This window comes from Benincasa hispida, chromosome 1, assembly GCF_009727055.1.
Source record: "Benincasa hispida cultivar B227 chromosome 1, ASM972705v1, whole genome shotgun sequence".
NCBI lineage: Eukaryota > Viridiplantae > Streptophyta > Magnoliopsida > Cucurbitales > Cucurbitaceae > Benincasa > Benincasa hispida.
Genome location: NC_052349.1, coordinates 79,657,065 through 79,677,332, shown reverse-complemented (window position 1 = coordinate 79,677,332; position 20,268 = coordinate 79,657,065). Strand labels below are relative to the sequence as shown.

General features: G+C 35.5%; 1 protein-coding gene across 1 annotated transcript; it reads right to left on the bottom strand.

Annotated features, from left to right (window-relative positions):
* Positions 1 to 12,824: 12,824 nt before the first annotated feature.
* LOC120090899 (pathogen-related protein-like) lies at positions 12,825 to 16,558 on the bottom strand. Its single transcript, XM_039048596.1, has 4 exons — positions 16,370 to 16,558; positions 16,115 to 16,247; positions 13,968 to 14,266; positions 12,825 to 13,201 (listed from the first exon to the last, which is right to left on the bottom strand). The coding sequence occupies exons 1-4, from the start codon at positions 16,523 to 16,525 to the stop codon at positions 13,034 to 13,036; spliced, it is 756 nt and encodes a 251-aa protein (XP_038904524.1). The 5' UTR covers positions 16,526 to 16,558; the 3' UTR covers positions 12,825 to 13,033.
* Between the last annotated feature and the right edge of the window lie 3,710 nt (positions 16,559 to 20,268).

Genomic DNA, 20,268 nt, shown 5'->3' with positions numbered 1-20,268 from the left:
TAAACCTTGTAGACTTATCACATATTTATCGCATGCGTTCTAGCCTTAGAAGCCATGGCATTCACGTCAAGAGGTGGTTTACTATTGTATGCATGTTGCATGAATGCAAGGCATGAACGCATCCCAGGGAGTATTAGTCGAAACCCTTCTCAACTCGTTCACCGCATATTCATCGTATTTCCCGTTTACCATCTCTTTTCAAACTCTACCGCATGCATTATTATTTTCATTAACGCAACAACAACCCAACACTTATTTATTCAACTGGTTACCGCAAGTTTTCATAAAAATCTCCAACGCAACTATTTTTACAAGTCTTTGTGTTCGATCCTGGACTTACCAGGAAACTCAGAGGAATTTACACTTGGATTCCTCTAGGGAAACTTGAGTGCACAAGACAATCCATCAATGCATGTCATCCATATTTTCCACTTTATAAAATTAAGCATCAAGTTTTTGGCGCCGTTGTCGGGGACTTCGGCAAAATAGTCGTTAATGGTAATTTTTTTGATTTCTTTGTAGAACTCTCAAACTCTGGCGAACTACGACCCGGAGATTGAGAGAACATTTCGAAGGAGACTAAGAGACCTTCAATAGTAACCACAATCTGATAAAGAAGAGATGGCAGAGCAGCCTAGGAATGAAGCAACAAACAACAACAATGTCATGGAAAATCCCATTTTGTTGGCAAATGATCGCAATAGGCCCATTAAGGACTATGCATCACCAAACCTCTATGATTTCTCTCCGGGAATCATGAGGCCTGCCTTAGACAGAAGTAGATTTAAAATGAAACCGGTGATTTTGCAGATGATCTAGGCTGCAGGACAATTGGGAGGAAGGCGTGGCTAGGATTCGCACGCCCACTTCCGAAGTTTTATTGAAATTTGCAATACTTTTGTGTTCTCGAATATCTCTGCTGAGGAGGTTCGACTAACGTTGTTTCCATTTCCTCTCTGTGATCAGGCTAGGAAATGGGCTTATTCGCTCAAACCAAGAGAGATCACTTCTTGGGAGTAGGTGGTGGAAAAGTTTATGAAGAAGTATTTCCCACCTACAAAAAATACTAGACGAAGAAAGCTTATTACTAATTTTGAACAAGATATGGACGAATCACTTAGCGATGCTTGGGCAAGGTTTAAAAGGTTGGTCCAATATTGTCTGCATAATGGGCTGCTAGACTGCCTTCAAATGGAAATTTTCTACCACGGTTTGAATCCTACTTCGCAGACCGCTGCCAATGATGCGAAGAATATCCTAGATCGTATCTCCAAGAATCATGAAGACTAAAGGGAGAGTGACCAGAGATTAAGACTCAAAGATTCAGATGCAAATAACGGTGTTATTGTTTCATTGAAAAACCAAATGACCGTAATGATGAATTTGATTCAAAGAATGACGATCAGCAACCCAACACCACAAGGTGGACAAATCAACGCAATAAGTCAAAACACCGCAAGGTGTGCGACTTGCAATGATGGGCATGCGATGGAGGATTGCCCACAAAACCCACATTCTGTATATTTCTTAAAGAACAATCCCTTTTCCAACACCTACAACCCCGGGTGGAAAAACCACCCAAATTTTGCTTGGAGGAATCAACAACAAAAGTTTCAATCTGTGGCGCAAAAAAAAGGGCCACCAGGATTTTTTCAACGCAACAACGGTCAACAAAGATACCAAGCAAGTAGCTCACAACAACCACCACAATCTTCTTCTTTAGAAAGCCTATTGAAGCAATATATCGAGAAAAATGAGACGATGCTTCAAAGTCAGGCTACGTTCATCCGCAATCTTGAATTGCAAATGAGCTCAAAAGTAGACCGCAAGGGGTGCTGCCAGGTTCAACCGAGCTTCCACGCAACCCAGGGGCTTCAGGTAAGGAGTAATGTCAGGTTATGACATTGCACAGTGAAAGACTGTGGAGGGAGAAAAGAAGGAGCAAAACAAATCAACCTCCATCACAGCTAAACCTGAGATTGCGGCAACACAAGAAGAAGAAAAAGAAAATGAAGCAGTAGAACCTGAGGTTGTGTCAACCTCAAAGTCAAATGAAACAGGAACTGTGAAAGTCCAGTTACCACCTTTCCCTTAGAGGCTAAAGAAGAAGAAAAACGAAGAGGTACAGTACCAACGCTTCATGTCTATGCTGAAACAATTACATGTTAATATTCCTTTCAGTGAAGCGATTGAGGAAATGCCTGCCTATGCCAAGTTTCTGAAGGACAAGGTAATAAAGAAAAGTGGCGCTGGAAAATTTGCCATGGTGGCACTAACGCAAAGTTCCAAATCTATTATCCCACCGAAGATGAGCGATCCTGGGAGCTTCACTATTCCTTGCTCCATAGAAGAACTCTATATTGGGCAAGCTCTGTATGATTTGGGGGTCAGCATAAATTTGATGTCACTGTCAATCTTTCAACAACTAAATGTGGGGCAACTTGTGCCCACACCCGTGACTCTTCAACTAGCCGACAGATCTCTGGTTCATCTAGAGGGTAAGGTGAAGAACGTGCTGATCACGATTGATAAATTTATTTTTCCAGCTGACTTCATCATCCTGGATTATGAGGCCGATAAAGATGTGCCCATCATTTTGGGGCAACATTTCCTATCAACAGGTCACGCTCAAATTGATGTGCACAAGGGCGAGATCACTTTGAGCATAAACAGACAGAAGCTAAAATTTAATATAATTCGTGCCATGAAATTTCCTGATGAGGAAGACCTACCAGATTCGAAAGATGACTTGAATTTTATTGAAGAAGAAAAGTCTGATGAAGAGTATGAAGAAGAGGATGCCAACACATCCGTTGCTGCCTACAATGTGATCGTAGCAAAAACAAACAAGGAAGAAGGATCGATCGCAGCACAAGAAGAAGAGCCGGAGGAAGAAATAAAAATAACGCAACCTTCTCTCGTGGAGCCACCTACCCTTGAATTAAAAACCCTATCAACACATCTAAAGTACACATTTCTAGGGCAAAATGAGAAGCTGCCAGTAATAATTTCCTCTGCGCTCAACGCAGATCAAGAGAATGCGTTAATGAGCATTCTCAAAAAGCATGTGCGAGCAATCGGATGGACGCTCGCTGACATCAAAGGAATTAGCCCCACGTACTACATGCACCACATTCGTCTTGAGGACGACCACAAAGCAACCATTGAAAATCAACGCAGACTTAACCGTGCGATGAAGAAGGTCGTCAAAAAGGAGATTATCAAGTGGCTGGATGTGGGCATTATCTATCCCATTGCAGATAGCACACGGGTCAACCTCGTGCAATGTGTGCCAAAGAAGGGCGGAATGACGGTAGTCCCTAATGAGAACAATGAATTAATACCGCAGAGGACCATCACTGGATGGCGCATCTGTATGGACTACCGCAAATTGAATGCGAGCACTGATAACTTGTAGAAATACAAGTTATTTATGTTGCCTTATTCAGATATTACGGCCAAAAGAGAGAAAATATTCATCAATTGTATGAAAATTAGCTCAAAACTACAATAAATATAAATTATTGCAATTACACCCACTAACATCATCAAGATGGTAGAAGACGATATTTCTACTCTGTTTTGCAGGAAACAAGTCACCGCTTGCGATCAAGACTCAACGAGAAACTGAACAATGCATCTCTGTCATATTGTGCCCTTCAAACCACAATGAAGAGACGATCAACGCAATGACGGTGTAATGTGACAGTCGATCCAGAGCTGAATTTCAACCGTATGCGGTAATAAAAACAACACCGCATGCGAGCACCCGATCAAAAGATGCAGCTGAGCAACGCAAATGTGGAGGATTGTGACACGTGTACAACTAACCGTTGTGCAGATTTGACAGTCTAATTACATAACAAAAGGAATATTTATTCCTCCATCTTTGGAATTTCCATAAAAGAAATGGGGTCCACAAGCCAAGAGTCAAAGCTTTTTCACCTATAAATATCCCCATAGAATTCAGAGAAAATATACTTGATACGAGGGCTAATTGATGTTAGATTCTTGAGAGAGAGGCTGAGCTGAGTATTGATGAGAAGAAATCCAGGAAGAAAGGAGACAAGGTCGAGAGGTGAGTCTCAGTGCAATTCTGCCAAATCCCCGCCATGAAGCTCTGTGCTTAGATCCTTGCTATCGGTTGAGTAAGCCTGAGAGGGAATCTCATCCTTCCACACGATCCATCCATGCCGGTAAGCAAATCTCTATCCAAATTGGCGCTTATTTGTATTTGTTTCTAACTCTATTCATCAACTGTATTTCATCTTCTTAATCTCTTCATTCACAAATCATGTATCAGATGCTAAATAGTGTTATTGAATGTCTTGATCATTTCCATTTCCACTTTTCTGTCTACCGTTCCTCCATTAATTGTTTTCTCCATGAAGTTTTCTTAATCCCTTGTTAATTAATATGGATTAAACAAGTAACTTAATCTATGCTAAAGAGATAAATGCGTTTAGCTAAGGTATGCTAGACGACATCTTCACCTGTGAGAGCAGAAGTGAAGATGTCATTCTGATCTATCGAGAGAAGGTTAGAAGAATGCGTTGACTAAAGCGAGTAGTACTTCCAAAGATGGAAGCAACCTTACGTTCATTACATTCGTCCCTGATTTACCATAGAGATGTGGGAACACGTCCAATCACCTAGAGGTGTACACCAAGGGAAAAGCGGAACCGTACTTATACCTTTAATGCAATTAAGGAACTTACGCTGTTTATATTAATTATGCTTTCTCTTTTTGCTTCACACATAAGACTTGTCACCACATAACACGATCTTTGTATAATCTTCACAGTCAGCCTCAACCTTGATATCTTGTATCATGAAACCTGTATCTTGTGTCATCTTAGCTTAGGTTTACTTTATTGCAATTTACTTTACTGGGCAATGAAGCTTGATGATGCATTATGGGCATACCGGACCGCATTTAAAACACCTATAGGTATGTCTCCCTATGCATTGGTATTCGGCAAAGTGTGTCACTTGCCCTTGGAGCTGGAATATAAAGCATTGTGGGCAATCAAGAAACTGAATTTCGATTTAAAGAAAGTAAGGGAAGCGCGGAAAATGCAATTGGTCGAGCTAGAAGAATGGAGAAACAACGCATATGAAAATGCGAAAGTTTATAAGGAGCGCACCAAGTGCTGGCATGATCAACGCATATGCTGCAAGAACCTCCAAGTTGGGTAGAAGGTTTTGCTTTTCAATTCACATCTGCGACTCATCCCGGGAAAGCTAAAGTCTCGTTGGTCCGGACTGTTTATAATTCGACAAGTACTTCCGCGGTGGAATTATCAAATTACGACGGTACCAATATATTCAAAGTCAATGGGCAGTGAGTAAAGGCATACCATGGAGAAGACTAGCATCGCCAATTCGACTCCATGGAACTAAGAAACTTTGAATAAAGAAAGAAGTAGGTGGTCTCTGCATTGTCAAATGATCGCAATTTATCAGGGACACAAATTTTGGAAAACTTCAAGTCTTCAACTCTTTTCTTCACTACTCAGAATCTTCACTATCTTTTTAGCTATCTTTTCATTTTTCAGTATTATTTCTAAAATAAAATAAAATAAATAAAATAATAAAAGCCTTTTCTTTTGTTTAAAATAATTTGACCCTTTCTTTGTTTTCCTTACAATGATCGAGGCACTAGATTGCGGGAACGTACGGGAAGCAACACACATCTTATTCCATCATCGCAACCCAACGAAGAATGATCGCCGCAAGATGGATGCGTCAATACCATGTGGGTGCAGCATTAAATTTGGGGGTGTACTCTTCCTTATCTTGACTTCAAATTTTGCGCTATCATATTGCATATTATTTTTCAAAGTTTTATCACCGCATCCTTCTTGATTACCGCAATCATATCACCAGTAGATAACTTTAGTAGTTTACCGCATGTTGTTCTTTACCAAGTATGATTTCAATGATGAAAAATATGCTTCTATCTTTTCCGTATATACTAGAGTCAACGTAAATCTTAGGACACTCACCTCATGAAATATTTCTCAAAGTTAGGGGTTTGCTAGCTTTCTTTCACACTCTCTTTACAACGATTTTTTGACCATCGCATGACTTATTTTAATCTTTTGGCAATGAAGACATTGCCGCATTTTAAATTTGGGGGTGGGGTATTTGTTTCCAACCTTGCTACAAAAAAAAAAAGATGATTTTGAGAATAACAACTCCACTGTCAACGCAATGGGAAACCCCTGATTGATAAGAGTTAAGTTGTGAAAGGCATTTACCCGTAGTTGGATGTCTGCATGACACACGTGGGGGTAAGCCAAAACGAAAGTAAGTCGCCAAGATCAATACATAAATAAATAACCGTAACTCCATTGCCAAATTGGTATGAGTTTAGTCTGAGGAAAAGTGCATTGCTCGTAGTTGGATGTCCACATGACACCCATGGGGGCAAGCCAAAACGAAGGCAAGACACTCGGATAAGCACAAGGTCAGAAAAAAATAGCAATGAAGAAAATTTTTGTACAAGGATAAATCATTTAACACCCCAGTGGAAAATTTTCTGTTTGAAATAAATCATGCGATGTTCCGAAATTCAGTAAATTCCTTTTGAAAGTTAAGCTTGCAATCCCTAAGTATTAGAAATATCTTAGGAAGAGATTTGAATAAGACTTAAGGAAATTCTGGCATATAGGATTTGAGCGAAGTATCCTTGAAAAATCTAGGGAAAGAACTTTGCAGGTAACTTGTTAAAGGAATCTTTAGCTTATGCTTGAGGACAACCATTGTTTAAATTTGGGGGTGTGATAACGGGCAGAAATGCACATTATCATAGTGCTAAATCCTTAAACAATATCGGATTGCATTGATGAAAGATGTTAAATTGCGTCCATTAAGCATAAATTCTATAATATTGTGGTTGCATGCGTCCAATGCATTAAAGTAGTTGATCTTTATATTTTTGTGCAGAATAATGCGTTAACGCAATGCAAAGAATGCAATCATAGGAATACATTGGTTGAACGCAACTTCACCGTAAGACTTTGTGTTGATCGCGCTCGCAAACATTCACCCAAGAAGAATCACCGCAACATGGTGGACGCATCCAGACGAAAGGACAATTAAGATCGATGAGACAGAAAGCTGATGACAGTCGGATCCAAATTAAGTTGACAGCCGATAATGATCACAAAGTACATCCAACTTTATCAGTGACAATTATCCGGTGCATCAGTCAGGAATTAAAGTTGTCTCATCTATACAACCAGGAAAGAGAAGCCGCCTTTCACCCTTGGTGCCCTATAAATACCAAGTGCATTCTTCAGAGAAGGGGTTAAGCAGTCGATTATCTCACCACCATTACAAGTTCACGTCTCTGTCCATAGTTTTCTTTTCCATTTTACGACAGATCAAGAGAAGAGTGGTGATGCCAGAGATTGTCCAAGGCGGCTCGAGAGAGAACCTTGGGGCGTAAGAGTAGAGAATGGGCTGAATCTCGCGAAAGCGAGAATATCTTTAGAGCACAAGTAGAAACAGTGTAATGCCTGGCAGTAAGAAATTTCTCCAGGCTCTTTACTATACTTGCATTGTTATTCTGTACTTCATCTTATATCTATTCAATGGAAGTTCTATTTCTACATCTGCTCGCTTTCTTAATACGCATGAGTAGCTAAACTAGTTGAATGGGTTGAGAGGAACTAAGCTAACATGATCTAAGAAGTTCATTGATTGCGATTGTCTTGTTTTATGTTGTGCAAAATACCCCTTTAAGTTACTCGAGAGAGAATCTAAAGAAAGAAACTAATGTCTCGAGAGAGCTAGGTTGAAATCTGGACTCGAAAGAGCAAGATTAGGCTTGCATAAATAAGAGATAGGACTTAGAGATAAGCTCTGTTTGTCAACTCGCATCGCATGCATTCTAGGAATAGGAATGATGTGGTCACATATTTGTGTGAATGTCATGTTGTCATCACATAAATAGTAATAGAGGTTTATGTGTAAACCCTGTAGACTTATCACATACTTATCGCATGCATTCTAGACTTAGAAGCAGTGGCATTCACGCCTAGAGGTAGTTTACTATTGTATGCATGTTGCATAATCGCAAGGCATGAATGCATCCTAGGGAGTGTTAGCCGAAACCCTTCTCAACCCGTTCACCGTATATTCATCGTATTTCCCATTTACCAACTCTTTTCAAACTCTGTTGCATTCGTTATTATTTTCATTAACACAACAACAACCCAACACTTATTTATTCAACTGGTTGCCACAAGTTTTCATAAAAATCTCCAACGCAACTATTTTAACAAGTCCTGTGTTCGACCCTGGATTTACCAGGAAACTCAAAGGAATTTACACTTGGATTCCTCTGGGGAAACTTGAGTGCACAACGCAATCCATCAACGCATATCATCCATAATTTCCACTTTATAAAATTAAGTATCAGTAGGCGATCGTTTAGCAAACACGACACACTGATCATTTAGGTGCTGAGTCACTATCGTATAGGCTCCCGACTTTAAGCAATCGTTTACGTTTCCACGCCAACACAAAAACCTTCGATCTTTGTCCAAACTTTCAAAATGAAACCAAATTTCATTTTTATTCTTCGATTACAATAACCGACGTTGTTTTCCCACTAATGCACGTCCGAGAGAGATTTTAGGTTAATTATCATGTAACTAACCAATTAAATTATTAATAAACATAATCATATTATATTTTTACCCTATAGTTTGACATATCTACTATAGTAATTTCTCGCTACTTGATATAATCATATTTATATCTAATTTCCTCTAAAATAATGTATCTCATATATTTAGCCAATTATATCATATATAATTACCCAAGCCAATTATATCTTATATAATTGAACTTCCTTTTGTCAATTTGAACATTTCAAATTAACCCAAACACTGATTCTCGACTTTATCCAAGCTACCCAGGGGACCTAATGGACCTGTGGCTCGAAGCTCCAACGATCCGTGAATAGCTGACTAAACTCTTTAGCCACGAGATCTACCATTCGTTAACTATCAGGCATTCCACTAAAGACCAATAGCTGAACTCTTCTTACCACAAATATATTTTTGTGTCCATCGGATATAACCAATCATGAGTACGATGACCCTTCACAGATACTCATAAGTATAGCTTGGCCAAAATACCGTTTTTCCCCTGTAGTTACATCTCACTCCTTAAGTACCACCGATTCCACTAATGAACAATACAACATAGTCCAACTATGTGTGAACACCTCTCGGGCCAAGAGAATGTGTGTGGCACCACATCATTCAAGCCTTGGAATCAGCCCTTAAGGAAGCTATCTATCTACTTACCCCTGCCTCGAGGAATCCTCAAAATGGTAACTTTGAATCGGTGACCTGGTCACTCGCACCCATACAAATTAAAGGACCGCCCTCAATGGTAGGAGTTCCCAACTCACTCAGGATTGAGGTCATGTTATCTATGGTTATCCTAGTGAAGTGAAGTCTCTATCATGAACCGTGTTATATAATGAGACGTTAACACTTTGTGGTCAGGTCTTATACAAACTCTTTGTCTAGGACGCCCCCGCTCGCATGTCCCCAACACGAATAATAGGGATCAGACCATCTGTGACAAATCGCAATATTTGTGACCATTCCACAAAGCGAGTCGCATCTGTAGCGTTACCAGGATAAGGTTTCCCTCCTATATCCATATACTATGGACCATTTTGGTTATCACTCAAGACATGATCCATTTATATGTCACCACATACATGCTTAAGTTACGTACATATTGTTGGGATTGGTGTCCTAATTCTCCTAGAGTCTCGTTGTTTTGTAAAGATACACATTGTTTAATGAATAAAATAAGTGTTATTTAATTCTAGCATTTACTCATATCCAATAAACAAAGCTCCTTGGTTATCTTATGTGAACTTAAGCATGTATATGTGATATATAAGTAGATCATGCCTTAAGTGATAACCTAAATAAGTCTGTAGTATAAGGATTAAGTTGGGATATCTGATCCTGGTGACACTACGGATAGGGCCCACTTTGTAAAGGTTTGCAAGTGTTGTAAACTACTACATATGGTTGATCTTGACCATTCATGTGGATACATGCAAGCGGGGGTGTCCTATACAAAGAGTTTGTATAAAACCTAGACTACGAGATGTCTAGACTTTGTATATAATGTCGTTGATACTAGAGACTTACATCTCACCTAAACGACCGTATGTGACATGACCTCAATCCTAAGTGTTTTGGGAACTCCCGCCTTTGAGGGCAGTCCTTTGATTAGTATGAGTGAGAGTGGCCAGATTGCCAACTCAACATGCCTACCTTTTTGGAGACTTGTCTGATCTGGGAGTTGGGAATTCAATCCACACGATGGAATTCACTCCTTTCCCAAAGCAGGAATAAGTAGAGAGATTGCTCCCATAAGGGCGGATTTCGGGGCTTGAACATAGTGGGCACAACTCTTTTTGGAAGAGAAGACTCAATCATAGTAGAACTATGACTTATGTTCATTAGAGGGATCAGTGGTACTTAAGGAGACAGATGTAACTACAGGGGCATAACGGTATTTGGCCTAACTATACTTACGAGCAATCTATGAAGGGTTATCGCACTGCTGATTGGTTAAGATGGACACATAATGTATCTGTGGTAAAGAGAGTTCAGCTGTCAGTCTTTAGTGAAGTGCTTAACAGTTAACGAATGGTGGATCCCATGACTAAAGAGTTTAGTCAGTTATTCACGTACCGTTGGAACTTCGAGCTACAGGTCCATAAGGTCTCCTTCGTAGCTCAATGGATTCAGTTGAAGATCAGTTCTTGGTGTTGATTTGAAATGTTCAAATTGACAAGAGGTATTTTGATTATATATGATATAATCGGTATGATGTATAAGATACATCTAGTGGAGGATTGATGTAAATGAGATTTACATTAAGTACCATTGGAATAGAAAAAGAACTATGGGTTATGTTTCATGAGATGAAATATTAAAACTATAGGTTATAAATATAGTATGATAAGTTGGTTATCATTTATATTTATAATAATATTAATTATTGGATAATTAATTTATTTTCTTTAATAACCAAGTGAGTGGATGGTTATTGAATTCATGGTAACCGTGAGTTTAAAAGGAAAATGGTTTTCCTATTTTCAGAAAAAAGAGATAATTTACAAACGCTGAAAAGTTTTCGTAAAAAGTTTTTGAGTTTTCTCTCTCGTGAAAAAGAAACTCATGTAGTCATCAAGTAAATATAGATTTACTAAACGACGACTGAGCGAGCTAAACGACCATGCAGTGGCGAGCTAAACGATCGTTCAATGGCAAACTGCGATCATGCAGTATTTACCAAACTTCGCATAGTTTTGCTAGACGATCGCGTGCCTAAAGTAAACAATCGTGTAGAATTTGTAGGCGAAAAACTGAGCTAAACAATGAGCTAAACGATCGCATAGCTTTTGCTAGACGATCGCATAGTTTTATCTAAACGATTGGGCATCGACCTATACAATAGGACTCCGCCACCTCCCACTTGCTCAGTCGTGTACACAATCGTTGTTTCCTCCTTCGTCTGCCTCATACCAAGTTTGAACAGAGCTCACCCTCTGGATTCTCATACCGAGAATACCTAGGTAGCCTTGTTGGTGGTGTCATACTCAACTTGACATTGTCGAGGTTTTCTGGAGTCCATCCGTGTTGTTGCTGAGGAGTTCGTGGCCGAGGCGATTGTTGAGGACGAGCACGAAGTGTTTGTGCTGTGTTGCGGGCATGTAGATTGAGCGTTCGAGGTTACTGTTGTTCGAGCAGTCGTGCACAACAGACCGTGGAGATGCATCTTCAAATGTGCGTAGAGCTTGCTCTTTGTTCATTTGACTTATTCATGCTATAATTTCTAAATTAATTATATAACCACTTGTTTGAAGTTGACTGTAAATGTATTATTTATTCATGATTGTGATTTGCAATAATCTTGTTTCCGCTACTCATGGAAATCTCGAATCCGGTTTTTTTCACAGATAACCAGGGATATTAAGTTTATTGGTTTGTTGTAAAGCAAATAAAACATGCAACTGAGTAAAAACATGATGTGAAGTAAATATCATATATTACACAACAAAGCATTCGTACAAACTGTTTAAAAACTACAGGATACGAGACTTTAGGGCATCAACTCCAACAGAATATACCATAAAATACATCAAACAACCTCTCTTTCTAGTTTACGAGAAAAAATCTAACATAAAAACCAAACCTGACCAAACATAACCTATTTTAAAACAAGAAAATCTCATCCCTGAATAGAATAGCAAAAACATCAATTATGTTGTTAAGTATGTTGTTTGGCTTTTGGAATTCAAAGCATATTCATTCAAGTACATCAAAAGCAAAGATGTTGGGTCCCAAAAGCATCATCAAAAGCAGAGATCGAAGAATGGAGCAAACCGAAAGTGAAGGGGTACCAAAACGAGACCGATGAAACCAAACGAGAGGTGATGCCTGAACTTGTGAATCTAGGGATCCATGGCAAACAAAACGAATATATAAGAATTTTTCTCTCGTCCGCCCAAATCTGCGCACGAAAGGAGAGAGAAAAAAGATATGAAATGGAAGAGGGGATATATTTACACTAAAGGGAAAAAATAAATGGATGTCTATAATGTCGATTTTAAATCGACTTTGTAGCTTATTTTTAATGTCGGTTTAAAACCACATTAAAGATCTACTTTTTTTTTAAACCGACGTTATACATCCGGTTTAACTTTTTCATCCACATTAAAACCCAAAATTCTTGGAGTGTCACTAAAAGTAAAACAGCTAGGAAAATATATAAATATAATTCTTTATTATTATCGTGGATATAACTCCTTGAGGCCTAAAAGAAAAAGTCTGGTCTTTTCTCTTTAGGGAATTGTATGTTGAGGACTTTTTTTATTGGATACATAGATAATTTATTGAAGGCTACAATTACATATCGCATATTTTAGACTTTCTTTTATTATTATTATTATTATTATTATTATTATGAAAACTAATTATTGAGCCTTGGAGAATGGACAGCCAACTGAAGTAGCCAAATCTTTGTCATTGTTGTGTTGAGTTTTGGATTCCGAGGCAGTGTTTTTGCCTTTCAGAAGACCTCCAAGTAGCTCCGTTGGATCATAATAGATATGAACTTCTTCAATCTTCATTGATAAATTTACCTGTTCAACAAAATCATACAACTTGTAAGTCGTAATCGCAAACTCCACAGTTTAAATGTTTGTGTCAATTAAGTTATATTCACTTTAATAAAAGTATATTTTAAATTAAAATACTAATTTTCAAAACACTAATAATACGCTATTGATAATGTAACATCTTGATTTATGAGTTCTTGTTATTTTTTTCTTAAAAAAATATTTGGTAACATTCTTTTCTTTAATTCTACGAAATTTTAAATTATTATAAAACTTTGACCTAAAAGTAACTATTAAAATTAAGTATGAGTTCTTTTCAAATAACAAAAATGAGTCAACTTATTTACAAATATAGTAATATTTTATTATTTATCAGTGATAAACTGCAATAGACATATATTAATGTCAGTAATAGAAGTCTATCGCGATCAATCATGGATAGATAATGACATTTCGTTATACTTAAAAATCTTTTCAACAATTTTATCATTAAAATATTTACCTGAAAAAAATGATAAAATAAGAAATAAAAAATTGAAAACTTGATTTTATTGTTTCCAAAATTTGTTCTTACCAATTTAGTAAATGTTTTTACAAAATTATAAAAAAACAAGAAATGGGAATATTATCAAATGTTTTTTAAAATCTTTTGTTTCGAAAAATATGGAACGATAGAATAATTCAAATTATGGATAGACTCAATTTAAGATTTGTAAATGACTAGTCGTGATATACACAAACTTGAATAATCTCCGAAATAAATATAATGAGATGTCAACTTTTGTTTTACCTTGAGAATTCCCAAGCCATAGAATTGAACCAATTGACCAGTTGGAGAATGGGTTTTGTAAGGACCTTCAAAGAAACCCCAATGCCTAAATTTGTAAGCAATCAAAGGAGGAGGTGAATAAACCTCCATAACTTCGAATGCAAATCCTCTTGGAAAACAAGTCTTGAAGTCATTACGGGTTGATTCAAATGTCTCTTCCTCTACTTTGAAATAATGAAACTTCTCTGGTAAGGAATTCTTCAGCAATGCATTGAAGACTCCAAGTTCCATTGTTTCTTCACCTGATAGCCCCTCCCTACCTACCTTACCAGAGAGAGAGGAAGTTAATTAATTCATCTTTTAAAGTCCGTTTAGAATGACTTTCTAAGGTCTCGTTTGGTAATTTTTTTGTTGTTTTGCTTTCAAAATTTGGCTTTATTTTTTTAAACCATTGGTAAAAAGTAGATAACAAAGGAAGGGATTTGGAGGTAGAACTAGTGTCCAGATGCTTAATTTTAAAAACAAAAATAATAGACCAAATAGTTACCAAACGGGACTTAAGTGTTTATAAACACTTTTTTTCACTTATAAACACTTACTTAAACACTTAGAAAGTTAATCCAAACACACCCTTAATTTATTGATTAATTTAGGGCACTAGTAATTGCAAATTCCTTCCAATACTACAGTTCAATTAGAAGTACTTACGAGCAACGTCTAAATAAAAATCTTAGAAAACATTTTTGTTTTTAGTTTTCAATATGTTTTTTTTTTATTTATGCTTGTTTCCTCATAATTCTGTTAGGATATGATTTTCATATTTTCTTAAAGAAACCTTTGAATACTTATTGAAAACGAAAATAAAATAAGTAACTGTTTTAAATGACAAAATTATTGAAAATATTTGTAAATATAGTAAAATATCAGTGTTTATCAGTGACTGATAGATACCTATTAGTGGCTGTCAGTGATACATGATAATCATCAGTGTCTATCACTAATAGATCCTGACATTTTACCATATTTGTAAATATTTTAATTCATATTGTTATGTTTGAAAATAACATGAATAAAATTTAAATTTTTATTTGTAAAACTTGATTTTTATTTTATTTTATTTATTTATTATACAACATTGATAGACAAAGAAAACAATAAAACTTAATGATTATACTAATATTTAGAATTGTTTTCAAATATAAGAAAATGAATCAAAATGTTTATAACTATAGTAAGATTTTATTGTCTATCTGCGATAGACTAGATAGACTACTATCTGTGTTTATTATCATAATAAGCATAGATAGTAGTCTATCGTATAGACTATGATATTTTGTTATTATATGTAAATATTTTCAACAGTCTTATCATTTAAAATAATTTCTCTAATATTTATAAGTTTAGCTTTCAAAAACTAATAACAAAAACTAAAAGTTAAGGCACCGCTAGTAACCATTTTGTTTGAGATTTTAGTTTTTGAAAATTAAGCCTATAAATGTCATTTCATCTCCAAAATCCTTACTTTGTTATCTCCTTTCTACCAATGCTTTTAAAAATCAAACAAAAATTTAAAAACTAAAAATAGTTTTAAAAAATATGTTTTTGTTTTTGGAATTTAACTAAGAATTTAACTCTTTTATTTAAGAAATACAAAAATTATTATAAGAAATTGAGAGAAATAGACTTGGTTTTTAAATAAAAAGAAAAATCAAATTGTGCGCTTAAATAGCTACTCGTATGAATGATGAACTTAGACAAACATACATCTTGAATATACATAAAAGAAAAATACTTAGGTGTATTCTATCAAAATATCCAATTATAATTTGACATGTGACAAATTCTTCTTATTTATTTTCTAAAATATTTGAATGATTTTTTATATGAGTGATGAGAGTGAAATGCATAAAAATTAGTATTATCCAAGATGTATCCAAGTATTACCGACGTAAAAATAGAGGTAGTGAGGAATTAGGCATCCAACAGAGTAAGTCTATTTTGTTTTATTCATCCATGAAAAAAATACAATTGAAAAAAGGTATATATTGGTTAATACATAATTAAAAATTAGCTAAATTGAACAGATTAACAATAATTATTAGAAAAAGCACACACGTTTAACCTAAATTTAGTGACATGATTAAATATGTAAGAACGAAAGAAATTACCATTGACAAAAAAGTTGAATTTCTGAGGGTTTATGGTCTCGAAATCCTGTAATCTAGTCTTGTGAGCGAACTCCATTTGCGATGATTTTATAATATTTTGCACTGTTTCTTCAAGAGATCCTTTTGGCCACTCCTATAACATAAACTAAACAAATTAAGTAATTACAGAATAATATGACACAGAAAGAAAATAAATAAATAAGTAATAATGTTTGTTTTAAATTTTTTTTTTAAAAAAAAAAAGAAAAGAAAAACCTTGGTTCTTCCATCCTCAAAGAACTTGTTAAGACTTTCATAAGTTGGGGGCTTTCCATTCCTCCACTGAATGGTAGGATCCTTCAAATTCAAGAAAACTCTGTACTTATCAACAACAGTAATGGTTTCTTCAGGGCTCATCTTAATAGATTCCATTCTTTTCTTTAATTAGCCTAAAAAGGATATATTTGTGTGATGAATTGAGTGGCCAATCTATGGGGGGTTTTATAGTTGAAATATGTCACTCCGTGGGGTTCACCATTCGATATTTGGATCTGATTTTTTTCTATCAAATATTCATTTCGACTTTACATAGCTATAATACCATATTAAAGAAACTATATGAGGTTTCATTGAAATTATGCATATGTTATTCATACTCTGATTGTTACACGTCAGTTTTGAGTGTCTTTTTGTTGTGATCTCAAAACTAATTGATAATAATCGAAGCACGAGTCACAATTCATATTCAACTTATAAAGATTGAGAGGTTTTTTCATTTTTCTTTTTAATGTGGGATCCTCAATACTCCTTCTCACTTGATTTTTTGATTTTTTTAATTCTCAACTTACAATAAATCATGACTATGTTTCGTAAAATATATATATATATATATATTGAAATTTCAAAAACTTATTATTAACATTCTTTTTAAATTAATTCATGAATTTATTATACAACTAAAGTGTTCATTGATTGAATTTTATGGATTCAATCTAATCCTTCAAATTGCTAATAATTTAAACCCGGCCAATCCATTAAAGTAAGTTTAATTCCTTATATTAAATTGTAATTATAGAAAGCCCCAAGGGCGCCATATTCTAGGAGCCCAAATCAATTAGACTATGATTTAAATATTTTTTTTTTTTTTTTTTTTTTTTTTTTTTTTTTTTTTTTTTTTGATGGACGTTGTTAGGTAGTGATATGCGCAATTTAATTTCAAAATATGCCTTTTATACATAAGGGTGTGATTAAAAGAAAAAGTCTAACTATTCAACAATTCCAAATATCTAACCTAACCATTATTATTTGGGCCATTTGGGATTTAAAATTAGTTATTTTGAGTTATTTTATAATGGCAGGTTAGATTCGTTTGATTTAATCTCATGGGTTTGAGAACCGAATCAAACTGTAATTGTGTTTTAAAAAACCCAATTCAATTTAAACTTTTGACCCAATCAAAATCATATGGATTGAATTGAGTTGTTTGAAATTTTGAGCCGTCGGTTTCTTTCGCACATTCATACACAATATCATTATCAAGAACCATTCACTAAAAATATAATTTTGAAAGTTCACTTTTTTTTAAACAAGATATTAAGGCAGTATGTGATCAGTAGTTAAATTAGAATATCTCAACTAGGTTGGCACATCCGTAACTCTCGTTATGTCTCGGATCCAAAAGTGATGCGTCCATTCTGTTGGGCTTTGTAGAATGAAGGAGACCCAAAATCACGATCTGATCCAAATTTGGAAATGGAGTAGTCGACAGATGTGGACAATATGAGGCCATGTAGAAGAAGAAGGTCTACACGTTTCCAGTGAGTTTCTTTCTGTTGAAATTAATTGTTTTCAATCTAATTTAATTTCATTTTGAAAGAAAATCTCTCTCTCTCTAAAACTCTGTCTTTTTGTCTGATCAGTTTGAAGCTCTATCATTTGCAAACTTTTTACTTCTCTAGTGGCAATCTTTTGCTAGAGAAACAAATCATCAAATGCACATCTTGAAGATGAAGGAGAAGAAAGAATGAACACAAAGATACACGTGGTTTGATCAAGAAGGAAGACAAAAGATTCATTATGAAGACTGTTTACAAATTAAGTTCTCTCTTTTTACAGATTTCTTGGTCACTCTCTTTTGATTTGAATGTAATCTCCCTTTTATAGAAGAATATTTTACAGTCGAGTAAGTTATTTAAAAAAATAGCCGTTGGAATCATTTTTCTTCAATTCTCCACCTTGATTCTAACACATGTAATCTTTTGTCTTTCCATCTCTGACTTGTCTTCACCATTTTTCTGGTAGGTTGAAGCCAACTAACTCAAAGCATTTGAGGAGCTTAAGCTTTAGAACGAGCTTCGTGAGCATGTCAATTGCATTTTTCAGAGCTATGAACCTTTAGCGTACTTCGACTTCCTCTTTTTCTATTTTATAATGAACAAAGTAGAACTTAACATCGATGTATTTACTTTGACTGTGGTATTGTAGATTTTTGGAAAGATGAATGCCACTTTGGTTGTCACAATAATTCTTTACTACTATTTGATTTAAATTAAAGTCCTCTATCAAGCACTTAAGTCATGATCCCTCTTTAATTGCTTCTGATAGTGCAATAAATTCTGCTTCTGTCGTAGATGATGCTACAATTGATTGTAATGTTGCTTTCCAACTGAGTAGATTCAAACCACAAAGAAATGCATAACTTGTTAAAGATCATCTCTTGTCTAGATCTCTTGAAAAATCATAGTCAACAATATCCATATAGTTCTAACTCTAATTCTTATGCAATCTGATAGGTTAGGCTTGCATTTTTTGACCAAATTAGATATCTCAGTGGCCATTTCGAGGCTTCCCAATGTCTTTGGCATGGGTTAGACATATATCTACTTACCAAGCTTGCACTATAGGAGAGATTTTTGGACCAAATTAGATACCTCAGTATCTATTTCAAGGCCTCCCAATATCTTTTGCATGGGTAGACATATATCTATTTACTAAGCTTGCACTATAGGAGAGGTCTGCTCTAGTTGATACCATTAGTGATGGAACACGAGACATATGCAGCGAAATTAGGATCTAATTACACTTTAATTGTTTTTAATTTAAAGGAAAAGATGCATGCAATTGAAGGAAAAACAGTAATTATAATTACCTTTGTAGCTCCCGAAAATCTGTCTTCCTCATTGAATCTTGACCTGAACATGAACGGACCACCACTAGAGTTGACCTACTATCCTCTGGACTCAGAATCGGGTTGTGGGACCCGGTGGATAAAGAAAACTGAGAGAGAGAAAGAGATGGAAATTTGGGTTAGGTTTGGGTTTTGGACTTCACTCAAGAAAATGATTTTTCCAGCCTAAATTTAGAAAATAATTTGGCAAAATTGGCAAAAACTTTTTAATCCAAAATAAAAAGCCCAATTTATAGAAAAGAGTCATGCAACAATTGTATGAATCAAATCCATAAAAACCCAACAACTATAATCCCCTATCTTAGTGGGCTTAATGTCTCCACTATAAGTCAACACCTAGCCCACTATTTTGTTAGTGGAATTATCCAACAAAAATTTGGATTTTCCCACTAACTATAGTCAAAGGGCAAAATAGTCATTTGGTCAAAGTCAAACTTTGACCAAAAAGTCAACATTTTGACTTTTTATGATTTTTCTGTGTTGACTAATTTTGACCTCCTGAGCATGAATCCACATTCATTTTCTCAAAATTCAAATCACATTTGAATGTAAGGTCAGTCAAAGTTTGACTTTTCAAAGTCAAAAGTCAACTCTTTGACTTTTTACATCTTTGACCATTTCCATTATTTTCGATCTTCCGAATATGAACGTATTCATATTCTTGATATTTAAATCACATTTAAATATTAAAGCTGTATCTCTAATTGAGAAACCCGACCACTATATCACATATACTTGTCGATTTCTCTCTCTTCACCTAATTCGAACAATTCGAATCATTCTATCATACTGTTCTAAGTTTATTCCATATGAGCTAGTAGGGGAACCTAATGAACCTATAGATCATGGGCTCCAACGATCCGAGATTAGCTGGCTAAACTCTTTAAACGGAGTTAATTAACATTCGTTAACTAACGGGTCATTCCACTAGAGTCCCGTAGTTGCACTCCTCTCACTATAGATATATTTGTGTCCATTAGATATAACC

What these genes read in the sequence shown, in the direction of transcription:
- LOC120090899 (XM_039048596.1), bottom strand. Translation starts at nt 16,525, where the DNA reads ATGGAATCTATTAAGATGAGCCCTGAAGAAACCATTACTGTTGTTGAT. An exon ending in TTGAGGATGGAAGAACCAAG is followed by an intron (nt 16,248 to 16,369) that starts GTTTTTCTTTTC and finishes TTTATGTTATAG; the next exon opens with GAGTGGCCAAAAGGATCTCT. An exon ending in ATGGCTTGGGAATTCTCAAG is followed by an intron (nt 13,202 to 13,967) that starts GTAAAACAAAAG and finishes TTTGTTGAACAG; the next exon opens with GTAAATTTATCAATGAAGAT.